Source organism: Strigops habroptila, chromosome 12 (genome assembly GCF_004027225.2).
Source record: "Strigops habroptila isolate Jane chromosome 12, bStrHab1.2.pri, whole genome shotgun sequence".
Classification (NCBI taxonomy): Eukaryota; Metazoa; Chordata; class Aves; order Psittaciformes; family Psittacidae; genus Strigops; species Strigops habroptila.
The window spans coordinates 611,088-627,939 of NC_044288.2; the positions used below are offsets into that span (position 1 = coordinate 611,088).

Genomic DNA, 16,852 nt, shown 5'->3' on the forward strand with positions numbered 1-16,852 from the left:
GGTTGTGTTTGCACCTACGGGTGCTGCAGGAGGGCTGCTGGGCTTCGCCCCATCCGAACTTCATGGTGTGCTCAGAGGGTTTCTGACCTCTTGGGGTTCTCCTTGCATCTTGCTTTGTTTTCTGTAGGTCTGAGATGCTTTGGGGCTGTCAAGAAAGGGAGAGAACAGACCAGATGCTCTGCAAGCATCAGCCCAACCACATCAGTACCCACTGAGCTGCAGGTCCAGGCTGCTCTCCCCCAGCTCCCTAGGGCTCATCTCTTCCCCTCCTTCCACTGACAGCTCCAGGTAAATCGGCCTTGAAGAGGAAAAGGGCTGATGTGTGTGGTTTGTGTTTTCCTCACGTCAACATATCGCAGTGTTTTCATACCTTGCGGGAAAGAACAAAGCCCATCCCTCAGGGGAGCTCAAATTAGATGAGGTTCTTCTCTGCCTTCCCATTATGCATGACTGAATGGTGAGAGGGGGAGTAGGGGGGGTTTGCAGCATCAGTTCTTTGCTGTTGTGTGCAGGGTGTTTGCACAGCGGTGGGAGATGGCCAGGCTGGGAGCTGGGGCGGGAGGTTGAGTGGGAAACCCCTGCTCTGCACTTTACAAGCATCCCTTCCCTGCGGGAATGATGCCACCGGTGTCCCCAAGATGTTTTCTGTGTTCCCAGGACATGGAGGAGACTGTCACCTCGATGGGCTCAAGCTGCTGATGGTACCCCAAACCCCCTGCTCCCACCCAGGACTGAGGGCCTTACAGATACAGGGTGGGAGCATCAGCTGGTTCATCCTGTTGCCTTTTCATCCCTAATTATCTTATTTGAGGGGTTCCAGAACCCTTTTCCTTTGTTGCTGGCCACATGGGCAGGAACAGCAAATGTCTCACCATACCCCATCCTTGAGGGACTTGATCCCACGGGAGCCTTCTTTTGTCCTGATGGTTGTTTATTTAGGTATTTTCACCACCCCCTCCTGGTCTTTGGCTGGCAATGGAGCATTGATTGGGAACTGGCAGCATCTCCCTGGATTTCAGGGAGCTGTGTCACACACACACAACCCCCCCCCTTTCCCAGCTGGCTCTCTCGGAGGTGGCATCACTGCTTTCCATCAGGAGCATTAACAACCTGTGAGTCATCCTGTAAATGAACCGTCTTGGGGAGGAGGGGGATCCAAGGCGGGATGCTGCTGCTCCAAGCTGGAGCTGTGCTGGAAAAAGAAAGCTTTGAGCTGCTGGTAGAGGGAATTGATGTGAATATGAGTCCTGGGCTCCCCAAAGGGGCTGGGGATGGGTTTTCCCAGGCAGGGAGCAGGTTCCTTCAGGCTAGGACATGGGCACAGTGTGTCCTGGTGTCTGTACTGCTCGTGACTCGAGGACCATGTGTCCTGGTGCCTATGGCAGGTGTGACATGCTGGAGGGACAAGGTCCCCATCCGTCTGCATATGTGTGTGTGCGCAAACACACGTTGCAATACAAAGGGACAGGGAGGAGGTTTATAGCTGGGTTTCCAAAGGGAGTAAGGTTTGTCCATCTGCCATGAGTGACAGAGGATTTCATAGACTCCCAGCCTGGTTTGGGTTGGAAGGACCTTAAAGCACATCCAATTCCAACCCCCTGCCATGGGCAGGGACACCTTCCACTAGAGCAGGTTGCTCCAAGCCCCATCCACTAGCCAGTGCCTGTTGCTGTACCAGCAGGACAGAGGTCAGTTAGACCCAGGCCATGCTTATGGAGCAGGGGGGGATGCTCCTGCCATGCCCCACAGTCCCCACAGCCATGGATGTCCCATCACTGGCACATCCACCATGGAGCCAGTGCTAGAAAGGGATGGACACATGGATTCACCTCCTCCGAGGGCCTCAGGGTTGCTGGGGAGGAAGCTGGTGTCATCTTTGATGTTGTGAACCCAGGTCAGTGCTGATCCAGCTGCAATCCTGCGGCTCTCTGTGCCCAATCCTGATGTGCAATCTGGCTCTTCTCCCCTTTGGTGCCTGTTGCTCCAGGCACACAGCTCAGTTCTCCCTGCTACTTGTTCATGCTCCTCCTGGGGGGATCAGCTGGGTTGGGATTGGGAGAGGAGATGAAACCTCCTCTGGGTGGAAAAGCACAGACTTGGCTAAGGTTTGTGTTTGGGCTGAAGGATGGAGGTTTGGGTGGGTGAGCCATGGGGCAGAGCTGCTGCCACCTTCTTGGTCCATTGGCCAGCACTGGGAGCATCCAGAGACCATGGGGATCGCACAGCTCTTCTGTGGCCATGGTGTTATCCAGGGAAGAGTAAGCAGCACTGGGGAAAGGAGTGGGAATACCAGAGAGGGCTGGGCTGGGGAGTTGTTGGAGGGGTGATTCTATCTTTACTAGTAAAGAGGAGATACCCAGGCACATCCAAGCTGGGGTGGTTTAAACTGCAAGTTGAATTCCATCAGTGATGGGTCTTGGAGGAAACCTCTGGTGCTGTGAGAGCCTGGCAAATGAGCACCCATAAAGGCCCTGGTGGGATGCTGAGCACCCCTAAATGAGTGCTTTGGCCATCCTGAGGGTGGGCTGGCAGCATCGCCTGAAAGGCACAAGAATCCCCCCTGTATCCCCCTGCATCCCCCTGTCTGCTCCCACTCTTTGCCCCTGGAGCCATCTCAGCCCAGAACAAAGCTGGGGAGAGAGTGAGCTCCAAGCTGCATCCCTGTCCCCTTCCCGCACACCACAGCCTTGGGAAGATGTTTACAGGGAAGGTTTCTCCTCTGGTCGTCAGGTTGGGCTTGGTTTTCTTCCTGGAGAACCCTTTCATGGCTGCAAACCTGCAGGTCTCAGCTGGCCTGGCCCTGGGGAGCTGTTGGCCAGCCCAGCCAGTGGTTAAAGGAAGAATAATAAGGCTGAATTGAAAGCAGTGGTTTAATGATTGGAAGAGCTCTTCTTCCCTGTCTATCTGTCTGCCTGGCTAAATATAGAGATGTGTTTGCTAAACACAAGATGCCAGCATCCCTGCTCCAAGCCCGGTGAAGCGGGTGAGAGCCAAACACAAGGATTTAAAAGAAATATTGAATGACCAGTGCCTATGGAAGCCCTTGGGCTGAAGGAGACACTCTGCTGATAGGAGTTGATTTACAGGGGAGAGGAAAACAGGCTGGAAATGGGAAGGAGGGGGTCCCTCTTCCCAAGGTTTTGGCTGCAGCAGTTTGGGGGGAAGGATGCATTTGATGTGTAAATCCCTTCTTGCTCCCTGGTTCGGGAAGCAGCCCTGTTTGGGTACTGTGCAAACATGGTCGTGCCTCTCCCACAGCACAGAAGGGCTCAAAGCTTGGTCAGGAGTCCCTGTGGACCCTCGTGTCCCCATCAAAGCAGCTATATGCATGTGTCTATATGTATGGGTGACTGGGAGCAGTGATGCTGCAAAGGGTGAAGGGAGACAACATCTGCCCATAATCACCCTCATGGTGTTGCTCCAGCCCACTTCCCAATCCCAGAATGGCTTTTTCCCATCCTCCTCCTGCCCACAATGAGATACCAGAGATGAGGGGGAAGAAAACTAATAATTACGCGCTGTTAATGACTTGAAATGTTCCTAGGCTAAGTGCTCCCATTTCACTCCTAAATGAGCCTCTCTCCTTGTCCACCCAACAGAAAACCCCCTCCTCTCCAAGGCTATGGGATGGAGCTGTGGGTGGATGGCAAAGGAACATATTCTTTTTCCCTTGCTGTAGCCAAGACATCTTAGGAGCAAAGCAATTTTTTCTCTCCCCTTGTACTTCTACCTTCCTCTGTATGCAAGCGCAGCCAGGATCCTCGGAGGGCTTCGATGACTCACCATGGCTGCAATGGAAGGGCATTAGCACATGATTCCTCCCAGGGCTCTGCATCTCCTGTCACCAGGAGCTTTTTCTATTAGATTGGAGGAAATACCACATTTTTACCTGCAATACAGCTGGGCAGAAGGAGCGCTGCCCCTTGTTGGAGAGGACAACATGACGGACACGGGTGCTGGACCAGGGTGGGGATGCAGGGACCAAAGGGATGCTGAGCACCACAGCAGCGTGACATTCACATCCCCAACACCAAGTTCTTGCTCTGCCCCTGAGTTCTTGCTGCAGGGCTGAAGTGGCTCCCTCCTCAAGGTGGCCAAAGGCAGCTTGGTCACCCCTTTAGCTGCAAGCCCAGCCCGGTGGCATTGCAGTTAAACACTCACCGACTGCACTGCAGAGTGCAATGAGCATTTGCTTCCCTGACGGTGCCTGACCCTGCCAGACTGTGTGTGCTGGCTCTGCTGAGCAGTGGTGGCACCGCTCCTGGGTCATCACTTCCTTCCAGGACAAGCTATTTATACTTTCACTTTGGAAAGACAAGGAGGCTTCTTGGAAGGATGTGGCCTTTGGTGCCAGCTGCTTCCTGAACCCAGGACACAGGGACCTTGGAAAAAGTAGGCACAGGCATGGCTGGGGTGAGGCAGAGACAGGGCACAACCCAGCCTCCCATCCTGGGGCGTGTTTTGCTTAAGGAGACCATCAAACAGGGTCTGCGTGTGGCTGGGAGATGTTGGGATGGTGGGAAGTGGATGGAAAAACACTTTGGGGGTGTTGCAGATGCACAAAGAGCATTTCCATGCAGGATGCATGGAGACATCCTCAGCCCCCTCTTCTTTCCCACAACCCTCTCACTCAAACCTGGCCTAAGCCATGCTAATCCAGAGAGCAAAGGGCTCCTGCTCACCAGCCCTTTTCCCCAGCCACATGGCACTTCATTATATCACTCCAGATTAAGCTGCTGCTCCTAATTGCTGAGTGCTCCTTGGCAGAGAGAACAAGAAGTGTCAGGGGAAAAGCCAATGTGGCATTTCTTATCATCTCCATAATATTTAAGTCGCCTTCCTGAGGTGGATGGGAATCCGTGTGGTCTGGGGGAGCAGGGAGTGATTTTATAGCGTTCCACAGGGTGTTTTCCCTGGCATCTCCTCCATTCTTGACCCTGTGAGAGAAGAGCACAATGGTTCCAGCTGAATGTCAAGAAACACTGGTTTTGGCGGGTCTTTTATGCTTGCAATGGGGGATCTTTGTTCAGTTCTTCCTCCTCTGTCTCTTCAGCAAAGTCTGCCGAGTGCTGTGGCTTTAGGAAGGCTGAGATCAAAGTGCTCTGCAGACTCAGCAAACCTCTTTGGCCAGGAAAGCAAAGGGCACAAGGTTTTTCTTTAGGAAATGTGTATCCTGTCCTTTCCCATGCAACATGTTTCGCTTTAGAAGCAAAGGTTTGGGTCCACTTTAGGCTCATTTGATGCATTTAATCAAGCCCAGGGAGGTTGGGGTATGATTTAGGGCACTGCGTTGCACCCCTATGACTCAATGTATACATCCCGTACACACTGATGTATTGCAAATGTTGCAGGTGATCAGTGACTTTTCTCCCTTATTCTGCAACCAAACACCCCGTCAGCTCAAATCCATGGCTTTGCTCTGAGTATTCCAGCTTGGCTGGGGAAGAGCTGGATGGGGAGGTGGGGCTGGCTTGGGCAATCAGAGTATTGTTTTCAGAGCTGCTCTGAAGCAGCTGATTCACTCACATCAACGCAGAACAATGAAGGAAAAAGGAAATTGCTCCCTTTGCATCCCAGCCTGGATCTGGAGCCAGCACTCAGAGGCTCAGCAGGTTTTTTCTCCCCTATTTTAGTGATGTCTGTGTGGGTTTCAGTCCCTGGGGTGTCCTGCTGGGATTACCCAGCTCTTCCAGGTATTTAGGGACCCACTGCACCTCCACATCCTTCAACAACTGGTACCCATGGGATGCTCCAAGCAGAGGCAGCACTTTGTGCTCAGGGAAAGCAGAGCTTTAGGGTGGAATTCAAACAAAAAGGCAAATCAAAAGCCCATCAGCAGAGCAGCTGAGTGCTTGAAAGGCTCTGACTGAGTAGATGCAGCAGATGTGGGCCTTCTAAAAGATACAGTCTGTCTATAGCTCTGGCTTTCATCTAGCATCAAATCCCAGGTTGGAACCAGGCCTGCTCAGCTTCTGGGGGGTTTGACCCCAAAATCCCCTTCGGATCTGGGGAGTAGCTGCTGCTGTCCCTGAGCTCAGTAGTGCTCTGATGCATCCCTGTACTGGGGGGCACGGTGGGTGTTTCCTGGCCTCCGGAGCCTCAGCACCTTCAGCATCATTCCTGCCCTCTCCAAACAACCCCAGTGCTGCATTGTCCTGCTTTTAAAAGCGAACCAACAAAATTCCTCAGAGGGCTAGCCCCTTCCCATGTCCCCCACACTAGGAATGCTGAGCATCACCTCGGGGATGTGACCCATTGGAGCAGCCCCATGGTGGTTTTCCCAGGAGAGCCGAATTCCATCTCCTGACAATGGCAAAGCTGAGCAGATCGATACTGCATGTGGGGTTTGAGGTCTGGAGAAGGCAGCAAGTGCTTGAGCTTGGTGGATGACTGCCTATTGATTGCTCAGCTTGCAAAGGACCTCCTCATGGGGACAGGCAGGGTGGGATCTGCCCCAGCCCTGCCAAAGGGACATTAACGCTAAGAGAGGAGCTGGCGGTGTGGAGATAACATCTCTGAGTCCTTCTGGTTATAGGAGTGGGGGTATCCCCTTGGGAGGAGAAGCGGCATCGCTGCAAACAGGAGCTCAGGTTGCCAGGATGGGCTTTAAAGCAGAGGCTTTGGATGCTGTCTCAGCTCTTCTCTCTGCCATTGCAGGGCACTTTGGGAAGTTGCTCTGGTTTTTGAAGGCAAATCCTCTCTTTGGGCATTTCATCAGCTCATTTCCCCCTGGAGCAAGTGGAGGGTTAGTTTAATCCATTTCATGCACATTTTTACCCCCAATGCAAATCTGAGCAGCCCTGAAGTGAAGGAAGACGAAGCAGGAATGCACCAGGCTAAAAGCTGGGTGCATGGGTGGCTACCATGATGCTGGGGTAAGGAAGAAGGTTGTTACTTGGACAAGCTGCCAGAGGGCAATCCCCATGGCTCTGCAGCGGGAACATCAGGCCGAGTTTCCTGACCTTTGAGAGGGAAAACTGACCAGCTGATGGAGCTATGAATAAATATCACTTGGGATTCCAGCCACCGCAAGGCCTGGGAGCTGGTGGAGTGGTCTGGGGGACATCAGGACCTGATGGCTAATTGTGGGGCAGCCCTAATGAGGGTCAGACTCCCACCAAACAGATTGGTGGGTGCATACTTGAGCCGAGGAAGGCTGTGTCCCTCCTAGGGACGTGCACCCAGCCATCCTGACACGCACTAGATGGCGAAGCCGCAGCTCAAGACATGCACAAGATTGCGTTTAATGCCCAATGGGAGATGCTCCCATGGGCCAGAAGCAGCCCCCAAAACACTGCCAGCCTCCTGGGGGGGCTGTGCAGCCACAGAATCACCCCAGAGAGGGTTCAGAGGGGTCCAACATCTCCTTGGTGCTGAGGAGGTCCCACTGCCCAGGGCTGGGTAGCGCACAGGGGAGCAGAGGATGTGGAAAGACCAGCTCCAGAACAGCATGAATTCAGTTTGGTTCTGATGTGATTCCCAACAACCACTCCATCCCCTTTCCAAGAAGCCCAAGTGCTTAGAGAGCCCTGGCCAAGGGTCCACAGCCCTCTTGGGATGGGGCTCAAGACTCACCACATCCCACTCCTTCCCTGCCGACAAGATCCCCACCACCGTGCTTTGGGGACCAGGGGGTTTAGCGAGGCATTGAGCAAGAGGATGGGGAAATGAGGTTGCCAAGGAAACCGAGCAGCAAAGTGATGGGATTTTTTGTCAAGGCTGGAAAAAATGCGGGGGAGAAGGGCAGCGGTGGCGGGAGGCTGGAAAACAGGGATGCCCCTGTGTCCGTGTGCTGGATTCTGCCCCTGCAGGACAGGGTGGCCCCAGGGGGTGGCTCAGGGCAGGCCATGGGGAAGGGATGTGGTGTGGTAGCACTGGTAGTAGCTGTCCCCATCACCACGGTGGCATGTGGTGGGGTTGTGTGAAGTGTTGCAGGTTGAAAAGAGCACCTTTCTCACACCAAGGGTTCGGTTTCTCACGCAGGGCAAGGTAGGGAAGAGGCACCAGCCTCTGTTCAAGCTTCAGAGCATCCAAAACCTGGGGTCCAGGGTGGGCAAAACAGTTCCTGGCAGGGACTGTAGCCACTTCTCCATCCCTGCAAGGTCACCAACAGCTCAGGTTCAGCCTGGCCACCCATTCCCAAGAGCTCAGCTCAGCCCAGGGCTGTGGCAGAGCCCCATTGCTCCAGGCTCCCGGCTGATCTCCCTGCCTGCAGAGGCTGTGCAGGCAGAAGGGCAGGGCGGGATCCCACCTGAGCATTTGCTGTTTGAAGCCACGGCACCCTATGTGGCTGATGGCTGGGGAGGGGACAGTGGCATCTCAGCCAGACCCCACATAGCATCAGCCGTCCCAGTCTGTGTCCTCCCCAGTGAGCAGGTCAGAGCCTCAGCCCTGGGAATGGCCTCCAAGAGCCACCCATATCCTGTTTCAAGCCCTGGAAACAGCTGAATGTCAGAGAGCCCCTTCCTGTGCCCCTAAGATGGATCCTACATCCTCATCTGGAGCATCTTTTAGGGTCAGGAGCCCCCTTCCCTGGGGGGACCCTTATATAGATGGCAGAGGAGCCTCCAGTAGCACCCAGCTCTCCTGTTTGCCTTCTCTGGTCCCTTTCCTCCTTTGGGATTTCTTAGGGGACCTGTAGGGTGTGCAGACCAAGAGTAAAACATGAATGATCGGTTAATCCAACAGCTCTTCCATCCTCCTTCTCCCTGCCCATCATCAGCGCCCTTATGCCCCATCCACAGTCACCCATGGGCACTGTGACCCTCCCTGAGCCCCCATCACATCTCGCTGCTGCTGGTCGAGGCTGGTGGTGGTGAGGGACAAGGCTCCATCCCACACCTCTTGTAGCCAAAGGTTGTGTCTCCCAACCCCTTTCCCTGGAAAACCCTCGGGTTGGTGGAGTTCCTGCCCTGCCATGGGATACAGTGCACAGCTCCAGCCTGAAGTAAAGGTCTTTCATCACCAAGTGGGTGGTGGATGAGCATCAAGCCACTGTTACAGACCAAGCTGGAGGCTGGTGGATCCAAGCCATGTTCTGGAGCTGGCTGGGGGCTCCTGGAGGACCATGAGGCTTGAGCTGGGGGAAGAGTGAATGCAGACACAGGTCCCAATGCCCTTCAGAAAGCAGTCTGTGCTGCAGAGACAGTTCACACCTTTATTGCTTTAGCTGGAGGGTTTTGACCCACTCCTCTTGCCCCTCCCCCCATCCCTTCTTTCTTCCTCCTTTTAGTGCCCTTAAACCAGGATGGATGGTCCATGTGTCACAGAGCATAGGGACACGGTGACATCCCACTGGCATCCAGACACCCTACAACCACCCCGCCTTCCTCTGTGTCCTCCCACTGCATGCACTTAGGTAAGGAAGAAGATGTTTGGGTTAAAACCTGGGCATTTCCCACTTCTGGTTCCCAGAACAGTGGCACAACCCCACATCCATAGGGAATGTCCCTCCTGTCTGCAAACAGACCAGCCTCCCTCACTAAGGATGTGTCTGTTCACAGTGGGCTCCCAGCACTCCCCAAGCAAAGGGCAGGTATTTACAGGGGTCTTCTCACGCAAACCCATCTGCTGCCAGAGCCCAGCTTCCCGGGGTGCGAGGAAGCAGGGAGCTGGGGTGTAGGAACCGGAGCCACCGCATCACCCTCCCTCCAATGCGGCTGTCACAGCATCCTGTCTCACACCACGTCCCCTCCAGCCCCATCGCCGGGCACCATCAGCAGAACTGCAGGAGAAGCAGAGGGTGAGCCCTCACCCAGCCCCCCTGGCACCGCGCTGGGGGGCTCTGCCACAAACCCCCTAGGGCTGGGGGTGGGTTGGGGCACCCGGAGTCGGGCACAGACCTTCCAGCGGTTCCCGCACTCGTTGCACAGCACAAATGTGGTCATGGGCTCATCAGCGCTGCGTGTCTGCACCTAGGATAGAGCAGGAGGTGGGTCAGAGGAGAGCCCTCCAGCAGCCCTGCATCCATCTCTGGGGCAACAGCACAAGAGGGACATGGAGCTGTTGGAGCGAGGCCAGAGGAGGCCCCGGAGCTGCTGCGAGGGCTGGAGCAGCTCTGCTCTGGAGCCAGGCTGAGAGAGCTGGGCTGGGGCAGCCTGGAGAAGAGAAGGCTCCTGAAGGGGAGACCTTAGAGCAGCTCCAGTGCCTAAAGGGGCTCCAGGAAACCTGGAGAGGAGCTTTGGACAAGGGACAGGCCAAGGGGAATGGCTTTAACCTGCCAGAGGGGAGATTGAGATGAGCTCTGAGGCAGAAGCTCTTCCCTGTGAGGGTGCTGAGGCGCTGGCACAGGGTGCCCAGAGAAGCTGTGGCTGCCCCATCCCTGGCAGTGTTCAAGGCCAGGTTGGACACAGGGGCTTGGAGCAACCTGCCCTAGTGGAAGGTGTCCCTGCCCGTGGCAGGGGTTGGAACTGGATGAGCTTTAAGGTCTCTTCCAACACAAACCATTCCATGACTCTGTGATTCTGTAAACTGGGTCCCCTGGGAACAGGGGGTCCCCGGGGATATTGCAGGGCTCACCTGGTTGTATGTGCAGTTCTTCTTCTTGCACTTGCCACACTGGAAGAGGTCGGTGACGGTGCCACCCGTCTTGGCCATCTGGTGCTCCCGGATGGCCTCCTGGGTCATGGCATTCCGCAGCTCCTTCAGCTCATCGCTGGCCATCTCCTGCCACCGGCATCAGGTCAGTGCTGCTGTGGCTCTCCTGGGGGCTTGCAGCTAAGCCAGCACAGGGTGCAAGCTGCCATGGTCCAGCACCCTCCTCATCCTCTCCAGGACCAGCACTGACCCTGCTCTGTGCTTTGCTGGAAGGCTCAGGCCCATCCAGGTCACCCCATCCTCAAACTGAAACTGCTGCCTGCAGGGAGCTGGCTCCCCATGGAGGGATCTAAGCTCCCACAAGCTGGATGTGGGGAAAATCCTTCCATAAGGAATGGGGACCCTCAAGTGTGGCTGACGACATCCCACACTGTGATGGGCTGGGGGCTTCAGAGCTCTGGTGGGACAAGGCAGTGCCTCCCGCTTCCTTCCTGTGCCTGATGCTCCCCAGCCAGCACTAGGGTGGGACAGAGAGATGCTGGGACAAGCATCACCAAGCCAAGACCTTGCCAGCTGCTGGGGACCAAGACAGCCTCCAAGAGCAGAGGCTGGGGAGGCAGCATGGATGTGGTCCAAGAGAGCCAGCCCTGTGTCCCACCTCGGCGGTCATGCGGGCAATGAGGCTGGGCAGGATGGCCCCGCACAGCACGTTCCTCCGCAGGCTGGGGTTCTTGGGGTCCTTCAGGTTGCTGATCCTGCTCCGCACCCGGTTGCGATACTTCATGTCCGTGCTCTTTAGCTCCTGGAAGATATGTGGGGTGCGTCAAGGAACTGAGGGGATGAGGTGAGGGGGGATGCCACCCCTGTGGGCACCCGCTGCTGCTCTGGGTTTGGTGGTGCTGATTGTCACCAGGGTCCACATGCATGTGGAGGTGGCCGATTTCAACAGGGCTTTGCTCCGTGGGGTACCACATGGGCGGGTCTTCCCCTCCTTGGGCTTTGGAGGGTGAAGCACAGTCTGGGATGTGGGGAGGAAAACAACCATGTTGACTTGCACCACCTGACAGCCACAGTTTGGGTTGTACCAAAGAGTGTACCCAGGAGCGGAAACCACGCTGGGGCTGGTCCTGGTCTTGGGAGCTGCTTAGAGCTGGGGGTGAATGGAGGTGGTTCCATCTCTGCCAGCATGACACAGCCTGGGTGCCATGATGGACCAGGGCTGGCAAGAAACATGGGTACCCCCAGCAGGGACAAAGAAGAGGCCTCGGCTGGGGTTGGGTTTTATTCCCCCAGGGATGAAGGCAGATCCCTGAACAGAGGGGCCTGGGGGGATGCACAGACCCCTGGACCAATGCAGGCACCCAGGGGATGCTCTGCTCAGCATCATCCTCTAACTGGGCTCTGGGCTCCCTCTGCAGGCAACGGGGCCAGCAGAGCCCTTGTCCTTGTCCCTGTCACCCTCTGTCCTGTCCCATCACCACTCTTAAGCTCAGTGTGTGGCCCCAGCAGATGAAGCCTGGGGACTCCCCAGCTCCCACAAAGGATATGGTCTTCAATCTCCGATGCCATCTTCTCGCAGTTAACACCAAACTCCTTGTAGTCATCTAAAGGGCAGAGAGGCCGAGGGGTGACTTTTGAGATGTGAAACCAGCCCCATCTCCCCACGCACTGAGAAACCCCCCCCAAAAGATGTCACTTCTCCCTCTCAGCTTGTCCCAGGCACCCCATCTCTAAATAACCTATTTTAACCCATCTTGAACCTCACAAAGAGCCCATCCCCACATCCAACCCTTTACTGGAGACTCTACCAACCTCCTTTGCTTGCATTCTGGGGATGAACATTGGTGCAATTTGGGCCAGAGGGAGTTTGCTGTCCCAGGGTGCAGAGCCTTGCTTGTTATTGTAGGGCTGCTCCTCTTAGGGCTGCCCCATAGGAGGAACAGCCCAGGCTGGACTCCAGCAGCCCAGGTCCCACTCACCATCCATGCGCAGGGCGGCTGTCAGCATCTCGATGCACTTGTCCCGCACTGAGTCCCCTGTGAGATAACAGGGGGCCAGGAGGCAGGGGCTGGGTGAGAAGGGGCTGCTGGGGGTCCGTGGGGTCTCTGGCTTGGCCTTGCTGCTGTTGGCTCTGCAGGGGGGGACAAGCAAACGCCATGGTCCTGGCACAGCCCCCGAGGACCTGCCGGGGTCCCATGGCAGTGGGATGGGGTCTCTCCTACCTTTCCTCCTTGCTGTCGCTGGAGTTGCTCCGGGAGCCAGTGGGAGCTGGAGAAGGGCTGGTGCCCACAGAGGCTCTCCTGGGGGGGCACAGGAGGGGACAGTGGGGATGACACCAGGGAGGGGGCAGGCAGGACACGGAGCAGCACCCCAGGCACCAGCACAATGAGTATGAGTGCCTAGAAGCCAACACGAGTCTCCCCAAGCGAGGATTTGCTCCCCATGGGGAATGTCCCAGTGCCCGTTGCAGGATCAGGTCTCCCAGCCACCTCTACCCATCCTGGATGTGGGTCCCATGGTCAAAGCGTCCCCAAAGGAGATCCCCAAAACACCCCAGGAATGCCCTCTCCTTACCTCTCTCCTGACAGCCTCTTCTGTGGGGAGGAAGAGGAGGAGATGGCCGAGGTAGTGGAGGACCTTGAGTCAGCAGAGTCTCTCCTGGCAGGACAAGCCCCATGTCAGAGGTGGCAACAGGGACTAGGTGAGGGGGACCAGACCCCCATCCACAGTGAGGGGCTGGGGTCTGGCCTCTCCCATCCTCATCCAGCCCAGGCACCCACCTCTCTTTCTTGCTGTCCAGAGGTGGCTTCTTGGAGGATGCAGTGGGGCTCCGGCCATCACTGGCCTTTCTTCAGAAGCCCAAAGGAAGGGAGAAATGCTTTGGTGAGCCAGCTCCTGCTGCCCAATGCACACCCCAATGCCACCAACCCCCAGCAGAGCCTGCCCCAGGCTGGCAGTGCCAGCATGGCCTTCAGCAGGTACCTTTCCAGGTTGGCATCAGCAGAGTGGCCCTGACGGGTGATGGCATGAGAGCTGGACTTGCTCGGCTTCCTATGGACAGAGAGAGCAAGGCAGAGCCAGATGAACCCTGGCCCAGTGAATAAATAGCTCTAGAAATGGATAAACCAAACAAATCCTAAGGAGCGAGCAGAGGGTGGTCTTGTATCAGCCCCACCAATGCTGGTGACCCCCAACAGTGACCAGGAGTCCCCACCTCTCCTTGTGCTTCTCCCTGTGCTTCTCGGCTGGGTTCTTGGGATGCTTCACCCCTTCATTGGGGCAGCTGGGGAAATCCAGCCCCTTCTCCTTCTTCTCCTTCTCCCCATCCATGTCCTTCTCCTTCTTCGAGGTGGTGGAGGGCTCTGGAAGAAGGGTTTGGGTGTCACAAGCAGGTCCCAAAGCAGCACTGGGCACCTGGGGAGCAGCATCCTAGGCTGGGGGATGCTCAGCCTTTCGAAAGGCACACACTGATTTACACTGCTCCACCCTGGAGCAGAAACGAGCCCTTGGAAGATCCATCCAAGGATATTCCAATGATATATATGGATTTGGGGAAGAGTCTGGGGCTCGGGGGGTCCCTGCCTCTCACATCATCACTCACCCAGCAGCCGCTTCCAGTTCTTGATGAGGATCTTGGCCGAGGCCACCACCTCTCCATCCGAGCAGTGCTTCCTCACCGAGTTGACTGCCACCCCGATCCGCGTGGTCTGGGGACACGTGGCAGGGATGTCTCCTTAGGGATGTGCTGCCCGGCATGGGAGGGATGGGGCAAACCCCCCCCATGCGGTGTCCCCCTGCCAGCAACTGCTGCCCCCCACCCAGACCCCCTCACCTGGAGCAGCTGGATGGTCATGGTGTAGCTGGTGAGGGACTTGAGCAGATCCAGCGCCCCTTCCTAGAACAGGGAGAAGCCATGGGAGCTACTTGAGGAGCTGGAGAGGAAGAGGGGGGCTGCATGGAGGCAGCCCATGTCCCCCTTTCCTCTCACCAGCACCCCATGGCGGGTCCCCGTCCCTCCAATGCACTCCTAGAAAAACCTCAATCCCAAATCCTGCCGCATGGGGTCACATCTCCCAGCTGCTGGGAAGCAGGAGCTTCCCTTAAAGCTTGGGAAAACCCCTCCATAAGGAAACAGCCAGGGGACCGCCGAGGTTCCCCATGAGGGACACGCACGAAGTGGCTGCAGGGCTAAACACAGTGATGGAGCCGGGGTAATTCCCAGGGGGAAGCAGAGCCCATGGTTCTAAGCAGAACCCGTTGGGTCCTAAGTGTTGGCATCCCCGCAAGCCACCAGCTCTGCTGTGGCGCTCGCTCAGGGGCTTGCACCTTGTCGGGGTAAAGGCCGGTGGAACAGTCAAATATTAACTCTAAGGGCTGGGCTCAGCTCCGGTCTCCCACTGGCTCATGAAGGGCCAGATCCTGGCCTCCCCCTGGCACGGCAGCACCAAAGCCGAAAGCCAGGAGCCATCTCTTGTGCCTCTCCTTCGCACGGCGCACGCACTTGTGCAACAGGCAGCGCCGTGTGTGTGTGTATGGGGCTGGGGGGGCCATGGCTGCAGCACCAGCCCCGATCGGGTGTTGGTGGCCGGGCTGGTGGCCAAGCACCTGTCACCCACGGTCCCCTGGCACCGCGGGGTGCCCGCATGGCCCCATATGTGCCCATATGTCCCCCAACGTGCCCACATGTCCCCCAACGTGCCATATCCCCATATGTGCCACATCTCCCCATATGTGCCGCATGTCGCCCAATGTGCCCACATGTCCCCCAATGTGCCACACGTCCCCCAGTGTGGCCATATATTCCCGAATGTGCCCATATGTCCCCATATGTGCCACATGTCCCCATATGTGCCACATGTCCCCAATGTGCCACATGTCCCCACATGTGCCCATATGTCCCCCAATGTGCCCACATGTCCCATATGTGCCCGCATGTCCCCCAATGTGCCCACATGTCCCCAGATAGCAATGGGCAGTGGGGTGCAGGAGAGAGAAGCCCAGATTGGAAGCACAATAAACCCTGCTCTGTGCTGGCTCTGGTGCCGTGAGGCTGGGCTGGGGTGGCACAGGCAGCACCCGGGGGTGCTGGTGGGTGCTCAGCACCCCTTGGACCCACTCAGCGCAAGTGGTGGGGTGAAGAGCAACCCCCCCCCTTCCCTTTCTCCCCTGTCCCATGCCACACTGTAACATGCAAACATGCATGCACACGTGTGTAAATATACACACACACATCAATACGCACACGTGTGTGTGTGCAAGGGGCTCGGCCGCCCTTACCGTGCTCTTCCTGGCCACCATCTTATCCAGTTTCTTGGCAATCCGGACCAGCTCCTCAGCAGGGCCCATGCTCACGGCTCACGGCTCCAGGGGATGATCCCAAGGCAGAGCTGGGCACTGCCAGCATGGGGGTACGGGCAGGGAGCGGAGAGGGAAGCGGGGTGGGAAGGAGCAGGGAGAAAGGGGGAAAAGAGAGGAAGGAGAAGGGAGAGAAAGCAGAAAGGAGGTGGGGCTGTCCCGGCCAGTCATAAACCCCTGCCAGGCAGGCGGAATAACACGGGGAAGGGCTAAATATAGCTGGGAATGACAGGCAGGGACATGACTGCGGGAGGCGCAGGCCGGGGGGCACCCAGGGGTGCTGGAGAGGACCCCAGGGTGCAGAATAGGCCTGGAGCCTGGTTCTTGAGTTCTTCTTTCAGGGGCGATCTGTGATTTGGTTCAGTTAGTTTAATGGGTCTATTCTGAACTTAACATTCCAGAGAGTGGGAATGTGGCAGGAGACCTCCAAAACTCTTTGGAACATGCATCGTCCTGTAGTAACTAGTTCTAGTCATGACAGATAACTTGTGGTCTATATGTCTCTCTATTTAGATTAGGTATAAGGAAGTTCTTCCCTGTTGAGGGTGGTGGACACCGGCACAGGGTGCCCAGAGAAGCTGTGGGATGGGGCAGTGTTCAAGGCCAGGTTGGACACAGGGGCTTGGAACTGGGTGAGCTTTAAGGCCCCTTCAATCCAACCCAGGCTGTGGTTCTCTATGGTGTTGGCAAGGAGGAGGCTAAGCCTGCACCAAGGTTTGCTCTGCAGAATCCACGGGAGCACCAGGTGCACGGTGACAGCAAGCGTGCCACCCGTGCTCAACACACAACCATAGGGTGAGCACCCAACTCCAGATCCCATGCAGGGAGGACACCCACGACTGCCCAAACCCCAACCTGGTGCACCCATCCCCACACACAGCCCCCCCAGAACAGTGCTCCCCTATGCACAGCACCCCAAACCCCAGGCTCCCATCCCTGATGGGCACTGGGAGTTCACGGG

At 56.7% G+C, this 16,852-nt stretch overlaps 1 protein-coding gene across 2 annotated transcripts; it reads right to left on the reverse strand.

Annotated features, from left to right (window-relative positions):
• Positions 1 to 1,809: 1,809 nt before the first annotated feature.
• TCEA3 (transcription elongation factor A3) lies at positions 1,810 to 16,056 on the reverse strand. 2 transcript variants are annotated; one of them, XR_003994138.1, is made up of 15 exons: positions 15,814 to 16,056; positions 14,369 to 14,431; positions 14,138 to 14,243; positions 13,751 to 13,898; positions 13,519 to 13,587; positions 13,317 to 13,385; positions 13,111 to 13,194; positions 12,759 to 12,836; positions 12,516 to 12,667; positions 12,084 to 12,140; positions 11,195 to 11,349; positions 10,519 to 10,665; positions 9,843 to 9,914; positions 9,544 to 9,724; positions 1,810 to 1,829 (listed from the first exon to the last, which is right to left on the reverse strand). XR_003994138.1 is itself a non-coding variant. In XM_030504296.1 (14 exons), exons 1-14 carry the CDS (start codon positions 15,880 to 15,882, stop codon positions 9,716 to 9,718), a joined length of 1,278 nt encoding a protein of 425 aa, XP_030360156.1. In that variant the 5' UTR covers positions 15,883 to 16,056; the 3' UTR covers positions 9,138 to 9,715. The 2 variants fall into 2 exon arrangements, 1 of the variants encoding a protein (XP_030360156.1); XM_030504296.1 differs by lacking the exon at positions 1,810 to 1,829 and having other exon boundaries at positions 9,138 to 9,724.
• Between the last annotated feature and the right edge of the window lie 796 nt (positions 16,057 to 16,852).

Bases quoted from the DNA above. Each gene is read 5' to 3' on its own strand.
- TCEA3 (XM_030504296.1), bottom strand. From the start codon at position 15,882: ATGGGCCCTGCTGAGGAGCTGGTCCGGATTGCCAAGAAACTGGATAAG. The intron at 13,195-13,316 runs GTGGGTGCCTGG...TTGTCCTGCCAG, and splicing joins CTGGACAGCAAGAAAGAGAG to GAGAGACTCTGCTGACTCAA. The intron at 12,837-13,110 runs GTAAGGAGAGGG...GTGCCCCCCCAG, and splicing joins AAGAGGCTGTCAGGAGAGAG to GAGAGCCTCTGTGGGCACCA.